The following is a 13,323-nucleotide window of genomic DNA, read 5'->3' as shown; positions in this document are numbered from 1 at the left end:
GAGCTCCCCACAGGCAGCTTACGTCTCCCCGGGGGCCGTGAGCCGATGTGGCACCGGGTGTCACAGCCGTGCCAGGGCCTGGAAATTCGGTGATGTTGAAGAACCACGGGTGTAGGGGAGGAACAGCGAGTCAGGGATACGAGCAGGCTTCTTTCTTTTCCTTGCCAAGCCACTGGGACTTAAATGGAAAATTTTGTAATGGCTGAACAGTTTAGGATTAGGTTTGTATTTAAGAGATTCAGACTTTTTGTGTAGTCTGGAGAACAAAAAGGATATTGCTCAAAATAGTACTGCCTCATCATTCACTGATCATTTACGACCAAAAGTGATAAGTAGTGATGAACTGGAAGTGGGCCCTTCAAGAAATGTTATAGCTATCACATCCACCTACCAAACCGAGTCTCTGTCAGATCTTTTCTCCCACGGATTTCAGTACAGCGTAATACAGCGCCCTCCGTCCCCAACAGAATTAGGTTCTGCTGAACTGTTACGAGGAGGACACATGAATGTTTCTACATTTGTGGAGAGCATTAATGCTCATTTCTCCTGTTATTTTTAACTGAGTCTTTCCTTGATCAGGTTAGGAGAGATGAAATTACTGCAGAGAAAGTCACAGAGAGGTAAGAGCTGTCTTTGTAAATGGCTGCCATTGTTACAGCTCCACTGAGTAGGCATTATGGTTCACAATAATTGTGTTATTTTGTACATTAAACAACTGCTGGCAGCTGCAGGCAGAACAGCAGGCCATGTTCATGATAACTGATTCCCTCCCGACATTTAAATTGATTCACATTCCCATCCTGAAGCCCAGGAAAATTAAACCACTCTCTACAGGCACCCTGAAGAGAGCGACTTCCCTATTCACAGGCACTCCGGGCAGGGACTAAAAATGCTTAAAGGAAAGCTGGGGAAGTGCACTCCACATTTTGTTATCCTCTTACCAAACCTAGCTTGATGCATGGATTAGCAAGAGCAACAGTCCAAACGTCCCTGCAGTTTCTCAGTAGGTCCCCATGGAGCTGCACTCCTTGGCTGAGGCACCATGAACTACACCACACTCCTGATTCAGGTTTTTTAAGGAGGCAGGACCTCACTGGAGGGCGCTTAGCGATGTTTGTCTTTGTGGTGTAACCTCTGTCCCCAGATCTTCAGTCACTTCCCCTCACCTTGAAGGACCAGTGTTCCAGTAATGAACCTATTAATGTGCTGGAGTAATGAGTCCCTTTCATGCTTTGTTTCCAGGTCCAGGATGGGCTTTTGAATGTCTTTTCTAAGGGAGGGGAGGTGTCTTGGGCTGGAAAATGGAAATGTCAAGGATTAAAAAAGTAACAGTGGTGTTAATAAGAGAGAAGAGTGTCAGAGACGGTGTGTCTTTCATTAGAGTAATTTATATGACAGGAAAATAAAAGCAGAGAAGCTTTTCAGGCACACCATCTCTTTGTGTGGGAAACAAAATTATGAATTACTTTCCATTTTTTCTTGCAAAAAGAAAATTCAGCTGTGATGAACTCCGTGACTCTCATTTGTCCAGTCCCAGGTCATAAGCTATTGCACCTGGTTTCTGTGCCCGGCTGGGCTGCTGTTTGCCACATCCCTGGTGCAGGGCTGCAGGTCCAGAGGGGACTGCAGCTTCTGGAGAGCAGCTGGGAGAAACTGGTGCAGACTGGGAGAGAGGCAGAGGAACAGCCAGGGCAGCACAGCCAGGGCCCTGCCTGGAGTGGGACAGAACTTCTGCAGCAGGGCAGGGGCTGCAGGGCTGGCAGAAAGCAGCTTCTCCTGGGCCCTTGGGAAGGATGGTGTGGAGGGTTTGGCAACCCTGCAAGTGAGCGGAGTTCGGTGACAAGAGCAAGAGAGGGCAAAAGGCCCACCTGCCTCTTGTGAGGACAGGGCAGGAAGGAGGGGATGGCTTTACCCACCGTGGCAGCTGAATCTGTCTCGTTCTTTGCTGCACTAATTCAAAAGGAATTGGGCTGTAGCGTGTTTTAAAAATATAAAGGATTTTTAGTGTTTGGTGTGCTTATTGCAAAGAAAAGGTCGAGGTTCACTTTAAAACTTTACCAACTATCATGAGCACTTGCTATAACCACCCCTGCTCCGTGGACTTAGCAGACTGTCTGTCTGAAGACAGTCTCCAGCAATACTGCTTTCTCCCGTAAGAGGGAGGCCGAGAACATTCAATACCCTTGAGTATAATTTGAGCTACTTGAAAATTAGTTCCTCAATACTAGATAAAACATTTTCCCTCCCTATGCCTCTCTGGAGCCTGTGACTTAGCTCATAGAAGCCTGAGCTTATCTAAAGTTCGGCAACTCCGCCTGTAAAGGACAGAGGCTTTCAGATGAGAGTGCCGCAGCCAGGCTGTTATATTGGGAGCGCCAGGCTGTTTCCCAAGAGCCTGTACCAGGGATATCACTGAAGCATTGCCACAGCCGCCCATCCCAGTGACCAGCTCCATAATAGCGCTCGTCTTTGTGGACACCGGTAATGCTGCCATGAACGACTGCAGATTGGTTTTGACCCGATCTAAACTGGTGCAGGGGCTCCGGGTGGAGAGGTGAAGGGCTCGGGGCTTTGGTGTGTTCCTGGCCCAAGGGCCCTGACTGCAATTCAGAGAGAGACATCTGCAGATAAACGTGTGTTACACGGTTGCTATTGCCAAAGGGCTTTGGGTTTAGTGGCATTAACCCCTGGGTCAGGTGCCATAAGCAGGGAAGGATGGAGCCCCACGGTCACTGATTCACTACCTTCAGGGGATACATGTCGCAAGTGTTCAACAGATTGACCTCCTTCTTGTCCTTATTATAATCCTATATTACAAACCTTCTTCCTACCTCATTAGTTTTAAAGAGCTCACCCAAACTGATCCTGTTTATGCTTTGTCAGCTGCTTTCTTTAATCCTAATTTAAAGTAATTCTCAATTCCCAGAAAAGTTCTGGAACAACCTGTTAAACAAGACATTTGTATGCACTTGGAGTGCAGCAAGGGGGTGGACAACAGCCACCGTGAACTCATCAGGAACAAATGCTGACAAACCAGTCTGAGGTCCTGCTATGGCACAATTTTTTAGTCATAAAGTGAAAAGCAGCAGATGTCATAATGTTGATTTAGGAAGGTTTTTAACACTAGCTGTCCTGACCCTCTGTTAAAAAGATATGACCACATGGTGAGTGCAAAACTGGTGAGATAATTGTATCTCAAGTGCTAATTATCAGCGGTTGTCAAAATGGAAGGGCGTATTGAAGGGATTTTTGCAGAGGTCCATTCTGACACCAGATCTTTTTAATTATTTCAGTTAACAGCCTGGATGATTAACACCCATGAGTGCCTTACTCCAGGCTGCGAAGGGCAGCAAAACCAACAGAATTCACCACCAGACTGACAAATGAGAGAAATGGGCTGAAACCTATAGGGTAAAATTCAACAGGTACAACTTTGAGTATTACCTTTACGAACAGTGAGCAACACAAATACAAGTAAGGGAACAACTGGGTGGATGCAGTTTTTCAGGAAAGAGTCCAAGGTATAATGGAGATCAAACTGAACACCAGCAATGGGAAAGGCAACCACCACTCCAGAGCATACGCGCCAGGAGTGTAGCCTCCAAGGCAAGCTGGAGTAATATGCCTAGCTAGGGACACAGTGCTTCCAAAAATGCAGATCAACAGAAAAAAGTCAAATGAGGTCAGCGAGGATGCTGGAGGTACAGAAAACATGAAGAAAGGCTGAAAGAAATGAGTCGATGTAGTCTGTAGAAGAGAAAGCTGGAGCAAGGAGGGGAAGGGAAACATTATAGTCATCAAGTGCCTAAGAGGTCATTCCAAAGGCGGCCATGGCCATAGCGAATAGGGCAGGATATAAAGGATTTCAGCTGAGATAAAAAAGCTTAAGTTCAGATAATTTCAGATAATGTCAGGATAGAAGTGTGCCAAAACAGATTGCTGAAGGATGGTGCAATCTCCATCACTGGAGGTCTTTAAGAACAGGTTTCACAAACATCTGTCAGGACAGGTATTGTTGATCATCCCAGATTTGCAGGGGGGGAAGGACAAACAGTAGGATTTTGCCTAATTGTAAGGAAACCACATGCAGGTGGCACAAAGTGAGGTGGAAGCCAGCTGTCAGTTTCTGCCAGTGTTTGCTGGCAAGCACTGGGTTTCTGTACCATGGCCTGCAAGATGCCAACTTTGGACCTGCGTGCTTGGTTAGGGCTGAAGAGAAGGCTTCAGACAGGGAAGAGAAAGGGAAGTTGTTGAACTAGAAAGAGAGAAGGAGAGAGGGAAGGGGTGGGTGGGGGTGTGTGTATTTTGTGTCAGGACCTGGACTGCTTCCCCCCCCCGGAGTTTAGCTCTCAGCATTTAAGGCCAGTTTGCTGGTAAGAGCAAGCAGTTTAACAAGCATCAGGTGGCCTTGGAGCACTTTGACAAAAAGCTGGAAGAGGTCTGGGGAAGGTGGGTGGAGAAGTCACTCTTCATCCTTTCCTTTGGGAGCTGTTTTTAGCAAAAGCTTTTACTTTGGTTCCCACCTAAGCTATGTTACAGCTGCATTGCTGCCATGCCTGGCCATGTCCTGGGAACTTGACTTAACCTCAGCCCTGCTCATTGCAGTAGACTTGTCTGGAGTCCAGGCTGAACCTGGTTACTGCTGTGGGACCTGCCCTGCTCACCTTGCTCAAGTCTGGGCTCTTGCTGCTGAGGCCACTGCCCATCCACTGTGTTAGCCCAACTCCTGTGGCTCCTTCCTTGCAAAGCAGCTGCCCTTGGTGTTCCCTGGTATTAGGTAGGTGAAGATACAGGGTTGGGATCCTGCTTTGTGCTAGGCAGTGAGGTATCTCATATGGGAGGAGAGGATAAGGGCATGCCTTCACCTGGACACGTGTGCTTGTGCTGCTGCACGCTGTGGGGTCTGTGGTCTTTGTTACAGGCTCTGCCAGGTGCTGGCACTGATGGTTACCACTCATGGTGCCCACACAAACCACATTCAGGAAGGACTGTTCTTGTGGGAAGCTCTGGGTGCAACTGCTTCCTGCTCCTCTCCAACCAAAGCAGTGGAGGGGACAGGCTGTATGCGGCTTTGAGTCAGCAACGTCCCCAGAGAGAGCAGAGACCAGGGTGGGACAGCGTAGGGTAACAGCCAAAGTTCAAACCCAGTAAATAAGTTACTGTGATTTTGGCTTGAGTGCGTAAGGAGGTGACAGTGTTCCCCAAGGCAAATAAAGCTGCATCCCTGGCAGGGAGGAAGATGACTTTGCTGGACTAGCAGGAGTTGGGAGGACCAGCTCTGCCCCCTTTTCCCACCTCCTGAGAAAGCTCTGCAGAGCGTGAGATATTCACTGGAGAGCAGGGTTTGGGCAGAAGGCTGGGCTCCTTCTGTGTCCTGGGGACTACTTCTTGGGTCTCAGCCCATCTCCCTGACCCCGCATGCAGCTGAGCAGAGAGACCAGAAGACTCCAGGAGAGGAGAAGCTGCTTTCCTTAGCTCAAAGTACGAGTGTCCCCAGCTCTTTCATTAGCAGATCTCAATTCATAAAGGAGGTCAGTAGTATTTCTGTTCCACAGATGGGGAAACAAGGACTCCTGTTGGCAAAGGGACTTGCCCAAGTCATGCAGCGGGCTGGAGAGAGAGCCCACATCTGTGGGGGACCTGTTTCACCGCTCTAATTCCTGGCACGTGCTGCCCCTATGACCAAGGGTGTAAATTTGCTGGATTAGAGGTAGGATCAGAAACAATGTGCTGGAATGGACAGCAGTGGCTAAGAGAGGAAGAAAATGTGGAGGACACTGATGGTGGCAGAAAGGGGATGATGCCCAGGGTGTCATGGAAAACACAGGAGGAAGTTATGCCCTGTGGAGGCCAGGGAAGGGGTCTCAGGGAAGACATAAGAAGTTAGCAAGTAGCTGCTTGCGTGGGAGGAAAAGTCATGGGTGACGATGAGAAATGCGATAAAACTGCTTGGACCAACTGCCGGCCTTCAAGCGAACTCCCCGAGTGCGAAGAGGGGAGATGGAGAGCAGATCGTGGGCACCCGCGGCCACGGGGACTGCCGGGGCAAAACGTGGCGGGACGCGGTCGCGGTGGGGCCCAGCGCCGCGCAGGGCTGCCGGGGGGAGCCGTGGCCCAGCGGGGCGGAGGGCGAGGGGAGGGGGTGGTGCCCCTCCTGCCGGGGGGAGCCGAGCGGGGGCTGCTGGCGCTGGGAACGGGGACCCCGGGGACGCGCAGCTCCCGGGGAAGGGAGCGCGGCGGGGCCGGCGGGGGTTCGGCAGACAGCCCGGCCGAGCGCGGCCCCGGGGGGGGGGGGGGGGGGGCGGCGGGGGCTTCTCCCCTCCCCGCGGGAGGCAGCGCCCGCTCCCGCCCCGCCGCAGCGGCTGCCGCAGGGCGCCGGGGCTGCGGGTGCCCCGCCTGGGAGGGGTTAAGCGGCGGCCCCAGCCCGGGGGCGGACGGGGCGGCGGCGGCGACGGCAGCAGCAGCAGCGGCGGCGGCTGCTATACGGCGGCGGGGCTCTAGGTGTCCTGCCTGGGAGGGTCCCTGCTGCATTGCAGCCGCCGCGCTGCTCCCTCTCCGCGCACACAATGGCGACTCCCAGCCCCAGCAGCGGCTCCGGCGCCGGCGGCGGGAGCGGGCCGGGCCCGGGCGGCCCGCAGGCGCACGCCGCCGCCAGCAGCATGCAGGGTAAGCAGCCCCGCGCTAGGCCGCGGCCCGGCCGTCGCTTCCGGGCCGGGCGGCGCGCCCCGCTCTAGGCCTCGGCGGGCTGGGCCGGGCCCTGGGAGCGCGGTGCCCGCCGCGGGTCTCGCCATGCCCGGGCCGAGCGCGGCGCCGCCGGGCGGCCACTCCCGAGGGCGAACCCTCGAGCTGGCTGGCGGCGCCGGCCGCCCCGTGCCCCCCGCGCTGGGCCCCGGGCGGGCTGGGGCTCTCGGGAGCCCGCCGGGGCGCGGCCGTGCCCGCCGTCCGAAGCGGCGCTGCCTGCGGGAGACCCGCGCCGCCGTCCCTCGGGGCGGCTCCTGGTCGCTGGGATGCCGGCGGGGGGTGGGGGGGAAGCTCAGCCCGGCCCCGGCAGGCCCCGCTCCGGGCCTGCCGCGCCGCTCCCTGCGGCTGCCGCTTCCCGCCGCGCCCGGCCCCGCTCGACGGCCCGGCCGCGCCCGGCGGGCTCCCCGGCAGGAAGGGCGGCCCTACCCGCCGCCGCGGCGCTGCGCCCGGGGCTGCCGAGGAGCGCGGAGGCTGCCCGGGAGCCATTACCTTCGGCGGGGGCTGCGCCGCCCTGGGCGGCCGGAGGGAGCCCCGGAGCGGGACAAAGGCCGGCGGGACGCGGCTCTGGCTTCCTCCAGCCGGGGACGATTGTGCGGCCTCTCCGGGGTGACCCGCGCAGGCCGCGCGCAGCAGCATCATTCCGCAGGCGGGAGCCCCGCCGTGCTGCCCGGGACGCGGCCCCGGGCGGGGGGAGCAGGCAGGCGGCCGGGCCGGTGTTTCCGAACGCCTCGGCCTGCGGCAGCACGGCCCGGCCCTGGGGCGGCCCGGCCCTGGGGCACCCCGGCTGTGCCGCCGGCCAGCCGCAGTGCGCGGTGCTCCCTTGCCCTCTGTGCCCGCTTATGCGCTTATCTCAAGGCAGATATTTGAGTAAAAACAGTTCAGTGGTGATCTTCTGGTTCGGTTTTGGTTTATTCTGATGGAAATTTACGGTGTTGCAGTAGGGTCATGTTGCCAGGGTTCCCACCTGCACTTGTTGACGGTTGAGTGCTCTTGCAGAAACGGTGGATGTTTATTTTTCAGAAGAGCCACAGCAAACACCTTCCGAGTTTTTCCTTTAACGTTAGGCCACTGGAAAATACTCTCTGCTTGAACAACCTTTTAGGCTTCATTAGGCTGAGGTGACACAATACTGGTTTATTTTATTTTTTTATTTAATATGGGGATGGTAATACTAAAGAAGCTGTTTGCCCTGTTTTGGGAACTCTTTCATTATTTTTTAATAGAAGAAGGAAAGGTCGCTTTCTGAGAGAGAGGTGCAGGTGCTCTCAGCAAATAGTGTTTGTCACAGTTGTCAGCTATTATCTGTGTTCTGTCCTGCTAGGACAAACTGCACTGAGACTGACGGGGACCTGTTCGGGCAGAGGACTGATGCTATAACCTAAAGAGTTTTATATACTTGGAATAGAAAGGTGAATTTTTGCCATTTGCAGCTTTCCTCATGTGAAGCTCTCATGCTTGCTAGACAGAGCGGGCACCTCTTGGGCGCTGGGGAGGTGGCATTATCCATGTTTACAACATCTTTCGGAAACTGGAATCTCAAATCTTGCAAATTAAGTGCATGGATTAAAAACCTGTCTGTGATGTCATGAAGCCATTGCAATAAAACAAGAAATAGCCTTGTTGCAGTGCAGTTACAAATCTGTGTGTTGCCCCTTGTTTTTCCACCTGACCCCTGTTTTTTGTATTTATGAATTGTTCCCCTGAATCCCATGTATTTTCAGGGCTGAGAGTTGGTTTGCACCCTGACTTGAGAAACTGTGATGCCCTCTAAGTTTGTGATGATGTAGCATCTGCATTCTTTCTCCAGGTGGAGGAAAGGCAGTTGTTGCTTTTGTAGTTGGTTTAAAGTGGCTTTTTAGTTAGGAATTCAGGACGAGGGTGCCAGTTTGATGATACAGAAGTGCTTGTGGTGAAAGCTGGTGTTAGGGGTGGTTTGGGGTTTGGTTGGGTTTTTTGGTTTTTTTTTTTAAGGTAACAGTTGAGGGTTTAGGTGCCCTGGGAGGAGCTGAGTGCAGGATCCTGGGTGGGCTCTGGAGGAGCAGGTTGCTGTGGCAGTGGAGGTGAAGGCAAGTTCCTGCAGCCAGCAAGAAACTCCATCCCGTGAGGACAACCCTTTACTGCCACACAACCGCCTGTGCGAAGCCCAGGGAGTCTCTGGGTGGGATGGGAAGGCGTGGGACGTGTCTGCAGGTGGTCTGCGGTCGCAGGTCTGGCTCCTCTCAGAGGTGTACTGTGGCCTTGCCCCAGGCATGTGTCCTGCTGACACCAAGGCAAGGTGAGCTGTCACAAAGCACACCCACCCAAAAGCGGTGAGTTTTCTGTGGTTGGGATGCCCAGCGTTTGCCTGCGGTGGGGTTGGGCGAGCACTGGCGCAAGGGAGGTGCGGGAATGCATTGCTGGGTGGGGAGAAAAGTAGGTAGGACTGTGTCAGTGTTGATTTAATTTGCTTTAAATGGCAAGGTGGAGCAGGGAAGTCATTAAGCTGGAAACAAGTAATTGTATTAAAAAAACAAACAAACCCCCCAAAAGTTTTGCTTAGTTAATTTTCAGCCAGAAACACTCTCTGACCCGGCTTGTGGAACTGCTGCTGCGAGGGAGGTGATGGGAGTGGGAGAGGGCAGGATGGCTCTGGGGGCTGTGGCCTGCTCCTCTGGACAGCGATCCATTGCTTTTGAGTCTGTGCCCAGAGGACACGGGGTTGGGCAAGCTGGCCTGCGGTGAGAGCCTCTCGCAGGGGCTTGCTGTTTTGGTACGATGGCTGGTGGTTTCGTAAGGGGTATCTGCTGTCGGGGAGTTCAGCGATGGCTGGGGGTAGGGAGAAGGTGAGGGGTTGTGGTGCAGGGGAGAAGCCTTCATGGAAATCGAAGCCTGTCATGTTGATGTCTGGAGCTGGGGCAGTAGATTCAGAAGGTCTCTGCAGGCCACTCTGTTTTTGATTTGATAGCCTACAGCGTTTCTGATGCGCACAGGCTAAAGCTCCTCCACGTGACAATACTGAGATGAAGGGACACCTAGCTGTCCTCATGCTGGTCTTAATGTGCAGCCGTGGCCCTCAAGCCTCGCAAGCAAGAGGTTGCTTCAGGTCTTCTCACTGTTTGTCTTTTGCACGTTGCAGCTTCGTACTTATGTCTTCCCCTAGCTAATTGTGTCAGTCGTTCATGCCCATGAACCCAGGAGCTTCGCTTTTCCCCAAAGGGTTCCCTCGGCCAGTGTGGTTGATGGTGCCACATTCAAGGCATGGTTGGGCAGCTCAGAGACAAAGGAGAGCTGGAATTCTAAGTATTGAAAATAGATCCTGTTTCATAATTTTTGAAATGGTAATTTTTATTTGTTGTGTGCAAACCGAAGTCCGTCTGGATGCCGGTGACTGCTGGTGTGAAGAATTGTCCTTCTTAGTTATGTGTAATGTCAAAAGTCCAGGAGCAGCCCTGCATATTTAGTGCCCTGGATGTTTTGTGGAGAAAACAGAGATTCTGTGGGAAGCTTGACAGTGATTTAAGGAAAACAACACCCAAACTGTAATTGGAGCAATTTTGCCTTTCTCTCATTGCCAAAATTAGTAATAGTCTTTACTGCTGACATTATGTAGAAAATTATCATTTGAAGAATGGTGGTGTGAAATCTAGCAATGTAATTAATTCCAAGGCACAGGAAGAATTTTGATTCTAATTGCAACCTGTGGAGTCACTCGTCCTACCTCCAGTGCCAAGCAGGGCTGGAAGTGCTTTTGACTGGCTGTTACAGATTCAGCTCCTGTGTTGGGCAGGAGGCAGCTGGGACTTCTCGAAGTACCTGCTGCTCAGGGTGCTCTGGTGTCTTGAAAGCAAAGCGTATGTACTGTATATGTCTTTTCAGAGTGTATGTGATGGTTCAGATGTTTTGAGTGGGAACTCGGATGGAATTTGGGATTCTTGGTTCCCTTCACATGTGTGGTCCTGTCTGCTCCCCCATTGAGGCCTTTGCCTTCTCTACTGCACTCCAGCCATAACCTTTCTGTCTAGCAAAAATCAGAGAAGGTCCCTATCTGGTTAGAGAGTCCTCTGTGGATATGAGGTAATGAACGTGAACAGGGAGGTCGCCAAGGGATCTCTGTGCATCAAGAGACGAACTAGAGTCCCGTTGTCACCCTTGGGTGCCATTCAGGACATCAGTTATGTATTGGAGTTGGGAGGTGGGTGTCTGCCTATGTATGAGGGAGCTCTGCCCTGTGCCTTTCTCTGCCTGGTGGAAAAGAGCTTCTGAGAGGCTTTTTGAGAGGTAAAGAGTCGTTCGTGCTCGGCAGAGGACAGAATTGGTGAGCACCGCCATGGACTTTGTCAGTCACCGTGGTCAGATGAATTTGATGTCAGTGTATAATCTACACTGTGTCTTTGGAGTAGTCGTAGCTACTTCAGACAGCGCTGTCAAAAGCAGAATATTACTTCAAACCATTTGTGGGCATCGCCGTGACCAGAAGATCCTCAGTACGGGAATTTAATAAGAGATGCTGTGACTCCTGTATCCCTCTCCTCTTTGTGTTGCTGCCCTTGTGAGTGCAGGAGTGACCCAAGCAACTCTTCTCCCCACTGCTGAAGGTGGTCCTGGAGCCAGGCCCAGAGGAGGAGAGGAACAAGGTAGGGATGCCTTGATGCTGAGATGTTGGACCTGCTGGGGCACCATGTGGGCACTGTCAGAAGGTGGATTTACCTTTCTGAGCAGCAGGGTGTAATGGATGGAGAAAGTAAGAGAAGCCCCAGTAAACACAGCAGTTTGTGTAGGGAACCTCAAAGAGGGGAATTTGGGGAACAAGAAGGCAGGGGAAGGTGAGGGGCTGTGAAGCAAAGGGAGCAGCAAGCGAGCAGCAGATTAGGTATGAAGCAGTGTGTGAATGGCCAGGTAAAATGAAACATATGATGTAGATAAGAAAATAAGGAAGATAGAAAAGAACAAGATAAGAAAAGAGAGGGGACTGGAGGGGAGAATTAATCCTTGCCCTCAGCAGGTAGTAAAATAAGCGTTATCTGTCACTGCCTATTAATTACCTGTTCTTACTCTAAGATAGGCAAAGTGAGTTGTATCTTTAGCGGGTGGGAACTGAATAAAATCAGAAGGTGACAGCACTTACTCTTGCCCACAGTGGAATTATAAAACTGGTGTGCATTAACATACGCCGCTGGTGCAAGCTGACACTGGCAGATTTGTCAGATTGATGGGTGTATGTCTACTTGGACACGTTTGCATTTATTATGGAAGGTAAAGATAGTTGTGTGGTGAGCAAACCAATGTATTTAAGTTTGTTTGTGCCTACCAGTTTATTCCTGTATGGTACCTCTGCCAGGGTATGGCTGACCATAGCTGCTTTGTGTTTGAGTCTTAGTGTATGCTTGCGTGTGTAGGACTGTTTTTATATGTAAGCATATGTTTTTCCATTTCAGCTTTCCATTTTAGTTTACTTGTAATCAAGTGACATTCTTAATGTGTCTGTTTTCTGGGTAAAGGAGCAGCTCAAAAATACTAGTTAGCCTCATCAGATGCTGGGAGGCTTTTTCAGTTATTTTATGCTGATTTGATGGAGCCAACAGGAGTGGAAATCGCACTGTTGCCTGTCAAAATGAGCACCATTCAGTGACAGAAAGGTGAGTTTTGTGAGGAAGAAAAAAAAAAAGAAAATGTGTACTTTCCAAACTTGGTTTTGCTCGGGAGTCCCCCAAATTAATTTTATTCATAGTCCCGTCGTGTATGCAGTGAAGCATTACTTACAGGAGTCTTGTGTAACCACATCAAGCTCTGTGTGTATCAAACAAACATAAACACCTTGTTAGTGTCGTACAGCTAGGACGTGATTGTTGCCTTTGAAGTCAGATGTCTTCTGTTGGATTTAGGTTTGATAAGATTTTATGTGAGTTGAAAGAAAAATGGAGGTCTGCTTCCCAATGGGAAGCCTGTGGAGGCTGGAAAGAAAAACTCTGAGAGAAAGAAGCTGCATGGGGTGTTTGTGTAGTGCCCTGCCTGCACGGCAGGAACTGGCAGCAGATGTCCATCCAAGCTTCACTGAAGTGATGTTTATAAAGAAGGTACAAAAACCTCTGAATGGATGTGATGCTCCTGGTATCCTCTCAAAGGCTGGAGTGCAGTGATCTGGGCCAGCTTTCAAAAGGTGCTGGTTATGTCCCCAGATCTCATGTACCTTATTTAAAATGGACTGCATTGTATTTGCCAAAGATGTAAATGCCTCCTTATATGTGTATGGTTTTGTTGCCCTTTTGCTGTGTGCTGTGACAGCAGCATCCTGCTCAGGGAGGTGGGAATTGCTGCGCTGCAGCAGCAGGCTGAAGAAAACTTGGTTGATTTTGGCAGTTGAACTTTTTCATCATGGTTCAGGGGTTGTCACCTTGGGAAGTGGGCTTTTCCATGGATATTCTGGTCAGGATGGTTTATTATTATGTTACAGTCTGGCCTCCTGCTTTGGAGGGATGAACAAATGTTTTGGGGATTCCTGTGTTGATCCTGGTCATTTATGGTTGGGCTTTAACATCTCTTCTACAATGAGAAACCCAGACCCTGTAAAGACACCAGTTCAGGAGAATCTGTGTTGTTAAGTCA

At 51.7% G+C, this 13,323-nt stretch overlaps 1 protein-coding gene across 4 annotated transcripts in view; it reads left to right on the top strand.

Moving 5' to 3' along the window:
* The first annotated feature begins 5,902 nt into the window (after window positions 1-5,902).
* The window catches only part of MAP2K4 (mitogen-activated protein kinase kinase 4), a 100,686-nt gene continuing 93,265 nt past the window's right edge, over window positions 5,903-13,323 (top strand). For 2 of the 4 annotated variants that reach the window (XM_075770690.1, XM_075770688.1), the window contains exon 1: window positions 5,903-6,071. In XM_075770690.1, coding sequence (XP_075626805.1) covers window positions 5,918-6,071 — 154 coding nt within the window. In that variant the 5' untranslated portion in view covers window positions 5,903-5,917. Of the gene's footprint in view, window positions 6,072-6,358; window positions 6,667-13,323 lie in introns of those variants that run through there. The other 2 variants (XM_075770689.1, XM_075770691.1) reach the window with 2 other exon arrangements.

Source organism: Balearica regulorum, chromosome 18, assembly GCF_011004875.1.
Source record: "Balearica regulorum gibbericeps isolate bBalReg1 chromosome 18, bBalReg1.pri, whole genome shotgun sequence".
NCBI classification, from domain to species: Eukaryota; Metazoa; Chordata; class Aves; order Gruiformes; family Gruidae; genus Balearica; species Balearica regulorum.
This window is presented reverse-complemented; position numbering and strand designations above follow the sequence as displayed.